Source organism: Atractosteus spatula, chromosome 4, assembly GCF_055471065.1.
Source record: "Atractosteus spatula isolate fAtrSpa1 chromosome 4, fAtrSpa1.hap1, whole genome shotgun sequence".
Lineage (NCBI taxonomy): Eukaryota > Metazoa > Chordata > Actinopteri > Semionotiformes > Lepisosteidae > Atractosteus > Atractosteus spatula.
In genome coordinates, this window is record NC_142709.1 from 58,325,668 (window position 1) to 58,340,895 (window position 15,228).

At 39.3% G+C, this 15,228-nt stretch overlaps 1 protein-coding gene across 4 annotated transcripts in view; it reads right to left on the reverse strand.

Moving 5' to 3' along the window:
• Positions 1 to 15,228, reverse strand: part of xrn1 (5'-3' exoribonuclease 1) — a 30,023-nt gene that overhangs the window by 9,094 nt on the left and 5,701 nt on the right. For 3 of the 4 annotated variants that reach the window (XM_088914293.1, XM_088914290.1, XM_088914292.1), the window contains exons 11-30: positions 15,007 to 15,076; positions 14,806 to 14,938; positions 14,490 to 14,579; positions 13,634 to 13,790; positions 13,390 to 13,509; positions 9,616 to 9,785; positions 9,005 to 9,122; positions 8,582 to 8,677; positions 8,265 to 8,368; positions 7,778 to 7,909; positions 7,469 to 7,631; positions 6,845 to 6,958; positions 6,436 to 6,534; positions 6,153 to 6,268; positions 5,605 to 5,751; positions 5,391 to 5,480; positions 4,668 to 4,803; positions 4,438 to 4,494; positions 2,726 to 2,858; positions 38 to 107 (exon numbers count right to left, since the gene is read on the reverse strand). In XM_088914293.1, coding sequence (XP_088770419.1) covers positions 38 to 107; positions 2,726 to 2,858; positions 4,438 to 4,494; positions 4,668 to 4,803; positions 5,391 to 5,480; positions 5,605 to 5,751; positions 6,153 to 6,268; positions 6,436 to 6,534; positions 6,845 to 6,958; positions 7,469 to 7,631; positions 7,778 to 7,909; positions 8,265 to 8,368; positions 8,582 to 8,677; positions 9,005 to 9,122; positions 9,616 to 9,785; positions 13,390 to 13,509; positions 13,634 to 13,790; positions 14,490 to 14,579; positions 14,806 to 14,938; positions 15,007 to 15,076 — 2,315 coding nt within the window. The remainder of the gene's footprint in view (positions 1 to 37; positions 108 to 2,725; positions 2,859 to 4,437; positions 4,495 to 4,667; positions 4,804 to 5,390; positions 5,481 to 5,604; positions 5,752 to 6,152; positions 6,269 to 6,435; positions 6,535 to 6,844; positions 6,959 to 7,468; positions 7,632 to 7,777; positions 7,910 to 8,264; positions 8,369 to 8,581; positions 8,678 to 9,004; positions 9,123 to 9,615; positions 9,786 to 13,389; positions 13,510 to 13,633; positions 13,791 to 14,489; positions 14,580 to 14,805; positions 14,939 to 15,006; positions 15,077 to 15,228) is intronic. The other variant, XM_088914291.1, reaches the window with a different exon arrangement.

Consider the following 15,228-nt stretch of genomic DNA (forward strand, 5'->3'; position numbering starts at 1 on the left):
TGGACATAAACACGGCATTCATTTCTGAGGAACAAACCTTATTGTTAGGCCTCCTACAAATTCTTCATCAAAGACCACTTCATACAGGATTTCATCTTCTCTATCAGCTGTAGATGGATAAAAAACATTAAGAACTTAAGAAAAACATTTAAAAAATGTCCATCCTGACTTGCATTTTGTTCATAGCGACGTTGCTTTTTGATCCTTCGATGTCGGCTCTTCTTATTGTGAAGCAGAATTCACCAAGCGTTGGATTGTTCACCCACTAATAGGGAACGTGAGCTGGGATTAGACCGTCGTGAGACAGGTTAGTTTTACCCTACTGATGATGTGTCGTTGCAACACAAAGATGGAGCTTAAATTGCTCATCTGCATTTCCACCTCATCACTTCATGCTACATACAGTGGTGTGAAAAAGTGTTTGCCTCCTTCCTGATTTCTTATTTTTTTGCATGTTTGTCACACTGAAATGTTTCAGATCATCAAACAAATTGAAATATTAGACGAAGATAACACAAGTAAACACAAAATGCAGTTTTTAAATGAAGGTTTTTATTATTAAGGGAAAAAAAAATCCAAACCTACATGGCCCTGTGTGAAAAAGTGATTGCCCCCCCTGTTAAAACATAAATCAACTGTGGTTTATCACATCTTTGGAAAGCTGAGTTCAATTTCTCTAGCCACACCCAGGCCTGATTACTGCCACACCTGTTCTCAATCAAGAAATCACTTAAATAGGACCTGCCTGACAAGGTGAAGTAGACCAAAAGATCCTCAAAAGCTAGACATCATGCTGCGATCCAAACAAATTCAGGAACAAATGAGAAACAGAGTAATTGAGATTTATCAGTCTGGAAAAGGTTATAAAGCCATTTCTAAAGCTTTGGGACTCCAGCGAACCACAGTGAGAGCCATTATCCACAAATGGCGAAAACATGGAACAGTGGTGAACCTTCCCAGGAGTGGCCGGCCGACCAAAATTACCCCAAGAGCGCAGCGACGACTCATCCAAGAGGTCAGAAAAAAACCCACAACAACATCCAAAGAACTGCAGGCTTCACTTGCCTCAGTTAAGGTCAGTGTTCATGACTCCACCATAAGAAAGAGACTGGGCAAAAATGGCCTGCATGGCAGAGTTCCAAGACGAAAACCACTGCTGAGCAAAAAGAACATAAAGGCTCGTCTCAGTTTTGCCAGAAAACATCTTGATAATCCCCAAGACTTTTGGGAAAATACTCTGTGGACTGACGAGACAAAAGTTGAACTTTTTGGAAGGTGTGTGTCCCATTACATCTGGCGTAAAAGTAACACAGCATTTCAGAAAAGGAACATCATACCAACAGTAAAATATGGTGGTGGTAGTGTGATGGTCTGGGGCTGTTTTGCTGCTTCAGGACCTGGAAGACTTGCTGTGGTAAATGGAACCATGAATTCTGCTGTCTACCAAAAAATCCTGAAGGAGAATGTCCGGCCATCTGTTCGTGACCTCAAGCTGAAGCGCACTTGGGTTCTGCAGCAGGACAATGATCCCAAACACACCAGCAAGTCCACCTCTGAATGGCTTAAGAAAAACAAAATGAAGACTTTGGAGTGGCCTAGTCAAAGACCTGATCTGAATCCGATTGAGATGTTGTGGCATGACCTTAAAAAAGCGGTTAAGGCTCGAAAACCCTCCAATGTGGCCGAATTACAACAATTCTGCAAAGATGAGTGGGCCAAAATTCCTCCACAGCGCTGTAAAAGACTCATTGCCAGTTATCGCAAACGCTTGATTGCAGTTGTTGCTGCTAAGGGTGGCCCAACCAGTTATTAGGTTTAGGGGGCAATCACTTTTTCACACAGGGCCATGTAGGTTTGGATTTTTTTTCCCTTAATAATAAAAACCTTCATTTAAAAACTGCATTTTGTGTTTACTTGTGTTATCTTTGTCTAATATTTCAATTTGTTTGATGATCTGAAACATTTCAGTGTGACAAACATGCAAAAAAAAAGAAATCAGGAAGGGGGCAAACACTTTTTCACACCACTGTACAGGAGATAAAAAGTTCATTTATGCTGTGGTCTGCTATTCAAATAACTACTTATATTTCAATATTTCTCTTATCCATCCGAAAAATCTAAATAGCATCAACCTCTTCTTACTGTTCTTTATATTTAAATGTCCTGGCTGGCATATAAGCAGGAACACAAACTCCTGACATCATCACTATGGATATTGTCCCATCAATGCCAATCAATTTTCTTGACTCAAGATTTAAGGACAAAGAAACAATGTTATTACATTTTGCACCAGTCATCATTCAGAAATATTCATAAAAAGCAGGAATTCTGCATTCTGAAAGTTTCCCAGAATGTCCCAATTCACGATGTATAGTAAGACAAGGTCTTAAGAAACTACTTGCTAAATTAAAAGAACACTTTAAAATCGATTAACTCATCTGAACTATGACTGATTATCACCTGAAAATTTCAGGCACTGCTTCTCATTAAAGTTCCACAGATGTGGGTTATAATATGTACAATTTACTGGATAGTAAAAAAAGCCTGAAACAGGTGCTTTGCTAGGTTACTTGATAACTCCTGCAGAGGGCAGGAGTCAACCATGCCTCCTTAATGTCACCATTTCTACAGTCCCCTTTAAGTGATAGTAAGACTGTTTCATAGGAATTGAATTAAAGGTGATAGGAAAAGTATATAACAAGCATTTTAGAGAGCACCTCTTTACCTCCTTTGATTCCAATGACAGTTCCTCTAAGTCCTAGGGGGACAGAGAAGTTCTCCCTGACATTGACAACACGGTCAAACAGATGATAATCTGCATCTTTGTCGGGAATGATTCCATGTTGCTGCTCCAATGGCTGTCAGAGAACAGAAAAACCTTGGTCACACTGGAGACACGTATTGAGAGCAACAGGCCATAAAGAACTGTCGCTGCCCTCATGGGCACACAGCAAACATACTGGGGACACACTGCTTATACTGTATGTCACCAGGCTGAGAGCTCTTATAAAAGAAATAATAAAAACCATTATGATGAAAAATGATTAAAAAATGATAAAAGGTTATTTTGATTTACACTCAAGAAGATTTGGACTAATTTTTAGAATAGGGAGATAGGGTCCCATTCACTTTGTAGCATCCTGAATTATAGAGAGAGATTTAACTGAATGCCATTTTTCTCTTCCTGTTGGTCTGTGTAGGTATTATATAGGATTTCAATACTTGATAGCAGGCTAGGGATTTCTGGTTGGTCAGGATATAGGCCCCTGAGACACCTTGTTTGTAAATAATGTAACTTGTATTTTGCATGTTTATGTTGCCTGTTATTTCGTGTGTTTGTTGTCATTCTTAATAAATATTTGTTTAATCCAGTGTGCCCGATTTTTCACTCTTTTCACCAAAGCTGTACCAGAGAACAAAGAACTCAGGTGCCTCTAATTATACCAACCGCTAGCATATATTCTTGGAGAAATCTTTACAATTTGAGGTTATGACTTTTTTTGCTTATTGACTAGCCTGCTTGCATATTTCATAAAACCTTAGCTGTAATAATATACCTTAAATGTGAGATTTGATTTGATAATTTTATTACAGCAGCTAAGTGATTTGATTTAAACGTTTTCCACTAATTCTGAGCATTAAAAAGAAATTTTACATTAGCCAGTTGCTTGCAAGTCACAACCCTGGCAATCGTGGCTATATTGCATGTGTGGTTAAGGCATGAGAATCATCACAATGAAATTGAAGGCATGAATGCCCCATTACAGATTAAGCATGTGTGAGCCTGGTCAGTACCTGGATGGGAGACCTCCTGGGAAAAACTAAGGTTGCTGCTGGAAGTGGCGTGAGTGGGGCCAGTAGGGGGCGCTCAAACAGCGGTCTATGCGGGTCCAAATGCCCCAGTATAGTGATGGGGACACTATACTGTAAAAAGGCGCCGTCCTTCGGATGAGACGTAAAACCGAGGTTCTGACTCTCTGTGGTCATTAAAAATCCCAGGGTGTTTCTCGAACTGAATAGGGGTGTTACTCCAGCATCCTGGCTGAATTTCCACCTGGACTTTGCCAGTCATGGCCGTATAATAATCCCCATCTATAAATTGGCTTCATCACTCTGTTCTCCTCCCCACTAATAGCTGATGTGCCAGAACGCTCACCACACACCAGGGCGCCATCGCACCATCCAGGTGGGGCTACACACTGGTGGTGGTGGAGAAGATGCCCATTACCTGTAAAGCGCTTTGATTGTAGTGTCCAGAAAAGTGCTATATAAGTGTAACCAATTATTATTAATTAAAGGCAAAAGAAGGGGAATTAGCACTTTGGCATGCTGTGATATATGGACTTTTGAATATTTATTCTTCAGATAAAATGAAAAACTATCCACACACAAAAATGCCTTGAATAAACACAAAATGGGTTGAAGAGTAAAACTTACTCTGTACAAAAGATGTGGCTTCACAGTGACTCGTACTTTCTTGGTGCTCCTTTTTTGCTGCAAAACAGAAAATTTAGTGAGAATGGAGGAAAAACATTTTCACATGAAAACTGTGACCCTAATTTTGCTAAAACATTTTCTAATTCACTAAGTAACTGATGGTATATTAGCACTTTGAAGTGCAGCACTCTGATTAATTATGCTGTGTTAAGTTAACTGTTCTGCATTACCTTGCACTTGTCCACCTCCTCTTCAATCTTCTCCACAATTGCAGTGTCCAAGATCTGGAGATCACAGGAAGCACGCGAAGAGGTGCTCACTGGATGAGTCTTCAGCCAGGATGTTATTTCCTGAACTTTCTCAGCTCTGGTTTTGAAATTTGAAAGATGTAAGATAATTCCATTTAGTTTTCCACACCATAGTGATTTTGTTGACTTTTTAGCTTGCAGCTTCTGTTCTTTTTGCATTTGATTTTACTTGCATTAGATCTGGAATTTCATGTCCTTTCACGTGCCCTGAATTTGGACTCAGTAATTAACCAACATAGCTCACTGCTACAAAACTCTACCAGACCAGATAGATGAACAACGTTTTACTACGCTGCACAGTCAAACCATCATATTACTCCTACTGCAAGCTGACTCCATCAAAGGTTTGGCAAACAAAAGGAGGACAGATGCAGAACTGTCTGATAACCTGCACGATCACAGATTACGTGGCAAGCAGAAACTTGAGAATACTTGGCCAGTTACAAACCCAGCCAAGACAAACAGCACATGGCCACTTCTGCAGTGCTACCTAGGGAAGCATGGTTCGTAGGTTAACGACATTATTCTGGAACCCCTGAACTACAGGACCCAGCATGCACTCCAAATGAGCAATTGGACTGACCGCAATTACAATGCAGGAGCTCAAGCAGAAATTTAGGAAAGAAGGGTGAATTCTAACCATACCCATTTTCATCTTCTCCAGGCCAGACATCATCTTCATAAAAGACATCTTCATGGCTATTTCTTGAAACATAGCTGAAAACCTCAGAAAACCTAAAATGCACATAAAAAGCAGAGACATGTTTTTCAACAATAAAAGTGCAGGACTTCTAAAATCAAATGTTAAAATCCTGAAAGTACATTTAATCGTGGCAATAGAATTTAACTGGTTACAAACCTTTCCAGATACTCTGCAAGAAGTTCTTCCACAGCAACAGAATACAGCCATTCATTCCCAGATTTTTTTGTGTACCCCGGCACCTCTTCATTTTTCTTATTGAATTTCAGATTGAGCCCTACATTGACTTTCTGCTCTCCATGTGGGCTAAAGAAAAAGTATAAGCACAATAATTGGTCAAATATAATGATGAATACATCACATTTCTCAATGTTAAGAAGAAATGTCATAACCAGGGGTTCATGCAATCTTAATTATAAGCTTCTCCAATGAGTATCGGCAAAAACAGATTGGCTCTCTTTCTTGGCTGTTGTTGCCAAATGTCTTTATCTTACATCACAACACATGATCGAGGGGTCAGTTGTGGTTCTCAAATAATTTTGTCACATATCAGCTTGATAATAAATGTTGCTACAGAATAAGAAGCAGAAAAGAGTGTTTTGCGTTGCCCGTCTCATCTCATGCAATGTTTCGGCTGTGCAGCCTTCACCTGAAGTACTTTATACACCCGGTGTATAAAGATAAAGGTAGAAAAATTAATAGCTTACTTTTGTTTGGAACCTCTTCCAATAAATATACTTCCCGAAAACCTAGAGACAAGGTAGGTGGTTATTCCAAGTCGACTAGCCAAAACATAGCCAGGGCTGTACTTCACTGAGTATTTCTGAGAAAAAAAAAAAGAACAACAAAACAATTAAGGAGAAATATATTAAAAAAGGAATCTGCTTCACAAATTTAAAATTACCACCTCTGCACATCTTTGAAGATTAGTACTAACTGGTCTCTTAGCTTTTTTACTCAGCATTAGAACTTCATTCAAATTGCACTTACGTGCTGATTGTGTATTAAGGCATCCAGCTGAGGTTCACAGGGAACAGTGAAGAGAACCCTGAACCGACCTTCACTGATGACATCGGAGGAATCCAGTACCTGTAAGTGATCATACAAAGGGACTGATCTATAACAACAGTGCAGGTGAATTTATTAGATAGGCATGGCGACCCACAAAAACACAAGTTTGAAGCTCTGCTGTTGAACTTCTCTCCAAAGTACCTGCATTGTAATAAGAGCCATTTATGAATGCTTTGGGGATCCAAACAAAGGTCAAAGATGACCATTTTTCAGTACAAAAATATTGGGGGATATTAAAATACATAACTTTTATTTTCAATGGGATCTGCCAGTTAAGTTTTTTTTTTTCAAATCTATTTCAAACTGAAAGGATGCCTGCAATACAAACCTCGCCCACTGAGCCATAGTAGGGATTTCCCAGCATGAATACTGTAGTTCCAGGAGTGAAAAGCTCTTCCAATGTTTTAAAACAAGAGACAGAGGAATCGAAGGTTTTAAGATCCTGTTGAATAAAAAACACAAAGCAAATATCTTTAAAAACCTTTTCCCCACAAGAATTTACAACTAAAATGTTTTTTTGATTACCAATTTGACAATTTAAAAGAACTAAATCTCTTCAGTCATGAACAGACAAGAAGTGAAGTCTTCCAAATCCTGAAATATGTGGTCAAAATTAACCCCGTGTATTTCTCCAGCACCAACAGTGAAAAACTAACCCCAGGACACAAGTGGAAACTAGAGATTTTACAATTGAGAATATGTGGCAAACGGGTGTGGGAGTCTCAAACAAGCCACCCAGCCACATCCATGCAGTGGATACTATCGAAACCCACAAGAAATGGATGAATGAGATCAGTGATTCAATTAGGTTCAAGCAACCAGAAGGGATGGAAAGGCTTCCTCTTGTTTACAATCACATGTTCCTTCAATATTTTTAAGTCAAATTTTATTGGAATTTTATTCCATTGCATTCTTTCAAGATTTAAACAATTTCTTAAAATTGAGACATTACCTTAACAATTGTTTGATAAGCAAATGGAAGTATCTGCTTGGCCCACTGTTTCTCCAGGTGAACTTCACCTTTCTGATCCAAGACATATTTGCGTCCAGTCATTAACTGGCCGTAGAGCAACACAGCAGTTTCATTTATAATGATGCCCTTTCTTCTGTTGTAGCTGTGGATGAAAGCAATAGGATTTAATTAAACCCATCAAAAATACACAGAATTCATGGTAAATATAAAAGCTTTTAGATATTTCTTCTGATTACAGTTATTACAGAAAATAATCAGTCTTGATGGTAGTATGAATACATTACGTACAATTCTACAATGCTTTGTACTTCTTTCAGCCATATGCTTTGTTCTTTGTCACTCAAGTAAACCACTTTTGTTGGTGGCACCGTTTTGCCTGAATAAAGTTTCTGTACACCAGGGGGTTCTTCCAAATAAAATCTGAAATAAAGAAGTTAGATTCAGAGAAAAAAGTGTCATTTGTTTGAAAGGTACAGACACAACTGTACTCAAATTTCTTGGCTAACACTGAACATCTGCTACCATCTGCATAGCAGATGGTAGCAAAGTCTATCAAAGGTGAAGAGCTTTTTTACCTTTAAATCAGTATTTTATTTATAAAAGACACTTCCCAATATAAACCTTCTACTTCAGAGAAAAAAAGTAAGTTGCAGATGCCTTATTCTTTATAAAGGAGCTTCTGACCTAGAAGGACGCACACAAAAGTGGTCTCAATTCTTTTCAAAACATTCAGGTTAGAAGTTCAGATCTTCCAACGTTTTCCAAGCAATCTTACTTTGTTTCTCCATCTGACACGGCAACAATCCGAGCTTCTTCCAAATGAGGCCAGTTCACAAAGACCGATTTCTCCAGCACCGAAGCTGCAACATCAGCACATTCCTAAGGGGTTAAATGGACACAACAGAGCTCACTTAAAACTGAGGCCTTGGAGCCTAAGAAAATAAAGAGTGCACAGATGAATGGGGACATATCTCTTAAGCGTCTTCCATTCTGTTGTTTTTGATTTTTTTTTTTGATTCCTCAGACAAGTGTCTACCCTTCGCAGGACACTGGACAGTCCTCCAGCATTAAGTGTCATCTCTAAACACTCACGGGCTCAACATTATCCTCCGGGATGATCTCCAGAATCATGTTTTCCCCTCGACTGCTCTGTTGAAACACTTGCACACCATTCTTCTTTTTGTAAAACTGAGGAAATAAGTAAAGCATTTCCCATTAATTTTAATACATACACATATACAGTACATATAAACCGCATATACATTTTTGGCAGATCTTGCACTGGATTTTTTTGAATGGCCATTCCAATGACATTCCAATGACATAATCTCCCATTTCAGTGTCACAAATCATTCATCAACATGGTTTGCCAACATCCAGCAGATTTCAGCCAAGCCCTCCGTCACTTCCTGTGCAGCCTTGGTTATAAGTCATCTAATGACCCCAACAGCTTTCTTTACTGCTTTAGCCAGTAAGACCATTTAGCCTCTGCAAACTGCTGAATCACTGACTCACCTTGTGTCTGATGTGCTTCAGTGTGGGGAAGCCACAGAAATACAGAGCACCAGGGTCCACTTTACGACGCGTGTAGCTGGGATCTACACGCCAGGCATCCATGGAAATTAATTCATGCCTGGAAACAAACATTTATATTTATTTAAAAGTACAGCAGACCTGAGTACAGAAAACAAAGGTAAGGGTTCCAATAAATCGTAACAAAAAAAATGCTCTTCCTGAACAAGAAACACAAACCGTGGGATCCTTTGGTTCAGTTAGCAAATACTAGCCAATTCAACTCAGTGGTGATTGGTACTCAGGTTCATACCAATAAATGTAAACAAAGAAGAATAACTGAAGAAAAACTGGAAAACTACCTCAAGACACAGCATGAGATTAGCATTACTTTTTCAAAAATGGATTAAAGCAATAATAAAGTTTTAATTTTATTACTAGGTTTTCTATTACCATCATAAACTCATTAGATTTTTTTCCTCACGGATGAGTAAAAAATACTCTGGGGTATCTGTCTGCTCTCTGGCACAGTTTTTATGTCTCTTAAACAATGCAATGATCTGTCAATTCAAAAAGTATCTTATCTATATATTTCTGAGTAAGAAATGAATTACCTGACGTGGCATTTTACGATGTCAGGAAATTTGCCAGGTAACGGTGAAGGGTACTGGAAATCCGTGTCTTTGTCATACCAGTACACAGCACACTCGCTGTGGCAATTTCTCTCCTGCTCACTTTTTGTCAGGAATGCGTTATAGGGCTCCATTGCTGACAGCAAACGTTTCTGGAAAACATCGCATTTGTTTTGTTATTCTATCGTAGTAGAGCAGCATTTAGCACGAAGATGAGCACAAACTAGGCAAATCCCTTAAGAACAAAGCTGTTGTGTTACAGGCTGACAGACACAGTTACCATATCTGCGTACTTGCTGGATTTCAACATTAAAAAGTTTTACAAAATTACATTATTTGTATCTAAACATCATCTAATACATTCGTAGGAAAAAAATGTCAAAGTTAAAAAATCTATAAAAATATAGAAAGACAATGTTCGAAAAGTAATGAAACTACAATACAAGAGGCAGTTGACACTTTTAGGGTGCTTACATTCATTACAGAAATGTGGCTAATTTGAAAGTTTATTTCTTAAGAGGTACACAGAGAAACAATTCTCTTTTTTTCTTGGTCAGGGGACAAATAAGTTGAATTGGGCCTGATCACCATAAACATGAATTTACAGCACTAAGACAAACTTATTGTTCCCAGTAAATCAATGTAGAAAATCTACTGAATTCTACCTACAAATAAATGATCTGTAGCGGGAAAGAGATCCCCCAATACTTTTTGCCAACAGTTCAGCAGAGGTCAAAAGTGTGCATGAATCCCGAGAGGTTAACAGGAGGTCCAAGAACCTCAGGTTGGCATGTATGACATGACTCAGAGGTTGGCATCTGGCTTTGGAATAGTTTCAGAAATGATTCACACATAAGTTCAATGCATGTGCAAGATACAGGTAACTGCCAAAATAAAGGAAGCGCCAACATAAAGTGGCATTAGGCCACCACGTACCACCAGACCAGCTTCACCTCTTCACAGCTTCGGATATAGATTCTAGAAGTGTCTGGAACTCTATTGGAGTTCACAATTCATTCTGGAGAAATTCCATCTTTTGGTGTTTGGTTGGTTGTGGTGGGAAATGCTGCTCAAGCGCCACTTTAGAATCCCCTAAGTGCTCAAATAGGTTGAGATCTGGTGACTGGAACTCCCATGGCACATGGTTTACATTGTCTTCATACTCACAGAACCATTCAGTGACCACTCTTGCCCTGTGAATGGGGACATTGTCTTCCTGGAAGATTCCACTTCCATCAGGATAGACATTCTTCACCACAAGATGAACATGATCACTCAGAATGGCTTTGTATTTATTGGCATGTGCCTTGCCCTTTGATCGGCTGAGTGGACCTAAACCACGGCAGGAAAATGTTCCCCACACCTAAACAAAGCCGCCAGAACCCTTCACTGCAGTCAACAACAACTTTCATTCATTTATTGATCAAAATGATCCAACAATAAACATCTTTGTTGGAAAAAGTATGTGAACCTCTAGAATTATCAGTTCCATTAAGGGGATAATTAGAGTCAGGAGTGTCAATCAATGGAATGACAATCAGGTGTGAGCTTGGGTGGCTCTGCCCTATTTAAAAAACATAAACCTGAGTCTTCACTACCAAAGTCTGGTCTTCACCACACAGGTTTGTGAACTCATGCCATGCCTCAATCAAAGGAGTTGTCTGAAAAAGAGTTGTCTATGCTCATCAGGCTGGAAAAGGTTACAAAAAGACTTTGGGCTTCACCAATCCACTGTCAGGCAGACAGTTTACAAATGAAGAAAATTATATACCATTGTTACTCGCCAGGAGTGGTCTTCCAACAAAATCACTCCAAGAGCAAGGCATATAATATTCCGGGAGATCACAAAGAACACCAGGGTAATGTCTAAGGACCTGCAGGCCTCTCTTACACTGACTAATGTCAGGGTTCATGAGTCCACTGTCAGGCAAACATTGAACAAGAATAGTGTGCATGGGAGGATAGCAAGGAGGAAGCCACTACTCTCCAAGAAGAACATTGCTGCCCGTTTAAAGTTTGTTAAAGACCACTTGGATAAGCCAGAAGACTACTGGAAGAATGTTCTGTGGACGGATTAATCGAAAATAGAACTTTCTGGCTTAAATAAGAAACGTTATGTTTGGCGAAAACCAAACACTGCATTCCAACATAAGAACCTCACCCCAGCTGTGAAACACGGTGGTGGCAGTATCATGATTTGGGGCTGTTTTGCAACCACGGGACCAGGACGGCTTGCCATCATTGACGGAACTATGAATTCTGGATTGTACCAGCAAATTCTAGAGGAGAATGTCAGAGTATCCGTCCGTGAACTGAAGCTCAACAGAAGGTGGGTCTTGCAGCAAGACAATGGCCCTAAACACACAAGTCAGGCTACCAAAGAATGGTTGAAGCAGAAGAAATTTTGCGTTTTGGAATGGCCAAGTCAAAGCCCAGACCTTAATCCAATAGAAATATTGTGGCAGGACCTGAAGCAGGGAGTTCATGCAAGATAGCCCATCAACATCACCGAGTCAAAGCAGTTCTGTAAGGAGGAATGGGCCAAAATTCCTCCAAGCCGATGTGCAGGACTGATCAACAGTTACCGTAAACGTTTGGTTGAAGTCACTGCTGCTCAAGGGGGGCACACCAGTTACTGTAAGCATAGGTTCACATAATTTTTCCATCAAAAAAGACATTTAAAGTTGGATCATTTTGATCAATAAATGAATGAAAAAGTATATCCTTTTGTGTGTTTTTGTTTTATTGGGTTCTCGTTACCTATTTGTTTTCCAAAGGGTTTACAAACTTTCTAGCACCACTGTACCTCTCTGGGAAGTTCTCGACAGACTGTACTTGATGCAACTCCCTGTTCATGCCTTAGATTGACATTTGCAGGCAAATGATTCAGACTTACTCATCTGTTTTGACTTGCATCTCGAACCAATGCAGAGGCATCACGGTCAAGGATTATGCACTTTTGGCCACAGCTAACCATACTTAATGATGTCTTTCCCTCGGACCTCCATGCCAACATCACCTTAGCTGCCGTTCCTCATGAAACATCAGCAAGTTGAGCTTTGTCACTGAAGCTCCTGCCAAATGTCCCGCAACAACCACTCCTCTCTCAAAGTCACTGAGATATTTTCTTCTAGCCATGATAGCCAAAATGATGGGCAATTGGGCCTGCCCAGAATTTTTATACATGATCTAAGCATAATGGGATGTTGCTTAATAAACTCACAAACCACAACTGGATGGAAGCACCTGCTTTCGATATACTTTGTACCCCTCATTTACTCAAGTGTTTCCTTCCTCAAGTGTGAGGCAGTAAATTCACTGCCATGTGCATGACACCAAAATAATGCTCATGCTAGTCCCATCACCCACTGGACTCTAAAAATCTAAGATTGTTTTTCATATTCAAAATGAGTGCTGGTGATTCAGTACATGCCACCAAACTTCTAGATGGGGATACACCATCTTATGACCATGCACCTGGGGCCCATGTTGCTCAAGGATTTACAAATACAATTTTAATCTGATGAATCGCCCACCCAACAGACCTGGCCTGGTACCAAATTACAACCATTTCCAAAATACAAAAGCTCACCTGGGCAATATGAAGCCTAAAGATAATGAGAGCCTTGAGACTCCACTGAGGCTAGAGATGCATTTTTAATTAAAACTGACAGCTGTATGCTTAGTAATAAACGTGTTCTGCGATGCAATGTGTTTTTTTCCCTTAAGTAAACCCTTATTTAGGAATACGTTTACCTCATCGATGAATGGAATCAGAACAACGGCCTCCCATTCTTGTTGTTTACCATTCAGGTCAGTTTTGAAATCAAGTGGATAATATTCTATAATCGCAGATCCTTCTGATGTCATTAAATGCTACAAGAGAGAAGAAAAAAAAATTGTATACATCATTCACAAATATGTATTTTTACAGTATTAAGAACACATCTGTGGAATTGCACCAAGTTACACCTGCAGTCCAAGTAAAAAAATCACAAACCCGGTAGCACTCTGGCAGCAGGTCTTTACTGGCAGCTGGAAGGACAGCGAGCAGCTGTTCAAATGGCATAAAAGGCTTTCCCATCTCAAACCGCATCTCCAATTTGCTGATGTTACGGATATCAGACAGGAAAGGAGCATAGTGGTAAGGATAGTACCTAAAATAAGGAGGAGACAGAAGTAAGACTCTGGTATGCAAAAATGAAGTGCAACATGGTTTATTAGAAACTAATCAGTCATTAATGCCTGCTAAAAGCAGACGTCCTTTACTAATTCAAGTTTAAATAAATTGGTGCATGTACCAACCCGTTTCCCTTGGCACTCTAAAGGAAAAACACGTGCTCCACAATTCTGACTTCAGAAGTGTCCAAACAACAATATGTCTCACAAACTGCCAGCGAAACTCAAATTCATTTTCAGCGTCTTCCTCATCAGCCAATCGACTGCCTATGAGCTTGAGTGATGCCCTGCCTCCAACAGCCTCTGGCTAAGTACACACACTATTCAGCAATTGCACTGCACCTTCTCTGGTGATATCTACATCCAAAACAATGAGAAATTGAAAACCTCTGTATTAACAAATATGCATATACTTTAATTAAATCTAATCTAATTACTATTTAGGTAATTTCCTCATTGTTCTGAAGATTCACTTTGTGTTTTTAAAAAATTCAAATTGCAATAAAGACCCCTCAATAAAAGCTTTCATTTGTATCCTTGTTCTTTTGCATAGGACGTATTACTCAGGCATCTGCTGAAAGGATGAAGCTCTCATCGAGAAGACCACACTGATTTATAATCTTAAAAATTTATAAAAATATAATGCTGAGAAGTTTACATGATTACTGAAGCCTTACCAACTCCAAGACTGAACTCCATGGTAATAGTAGTGCAAGATCCATTGTATTGCTCTGACATAACACTCTGCCTGACCAGCCAGGAATTCACTAGGAAAGAAAAACAGTGGTAACAGCTGCTCACATCTTGTTTCTACACATGACCCTCAAATGACTTTAATTTTTCAAAAACAAAAGCAGCTCCAATTAAGAATGCAGTGACATATAGCTGTAAATCTTTTCCAGAAATTAGCTCTTAAATTACTATAAATTATGTTATTTAAGCATGAGCTCCCTCACAAAGCAATCATTGTAGCACAAAGCAAACATGACTTACTCCGATACTACTTCCACTCCCATTTTGGTCATGTAATACGTTCTTTTGTACTGTCTGAATTCTGTCTCAAACATGTCATCATCTTCACCTTCCTCTTCAACGCAATCTAAGGTTAATGCAACAGGAGAACATGCTAAAAGATGTTTATTTATTTTAGGCACAAAGTGTAATTTGATTATGTGCCTTGTCACAGGGATTTACCTTTGGTAGGGAGCCCTTCAGTGTCTTTATTCTCATCCAGAGCAGCTAAACATAGGGAGTCCTCCAGCATCTTAACACGTATAATACAAGAACTTGTGAGCATATAGTCAGTGATGATTGCAATACACAAACTAGCACCCTGAAAAATGCAGGTAACATTTAAAACCTTCAACTTTTATATTTGTATATATTTATTTACAACTGTTTATATACATGGTCACG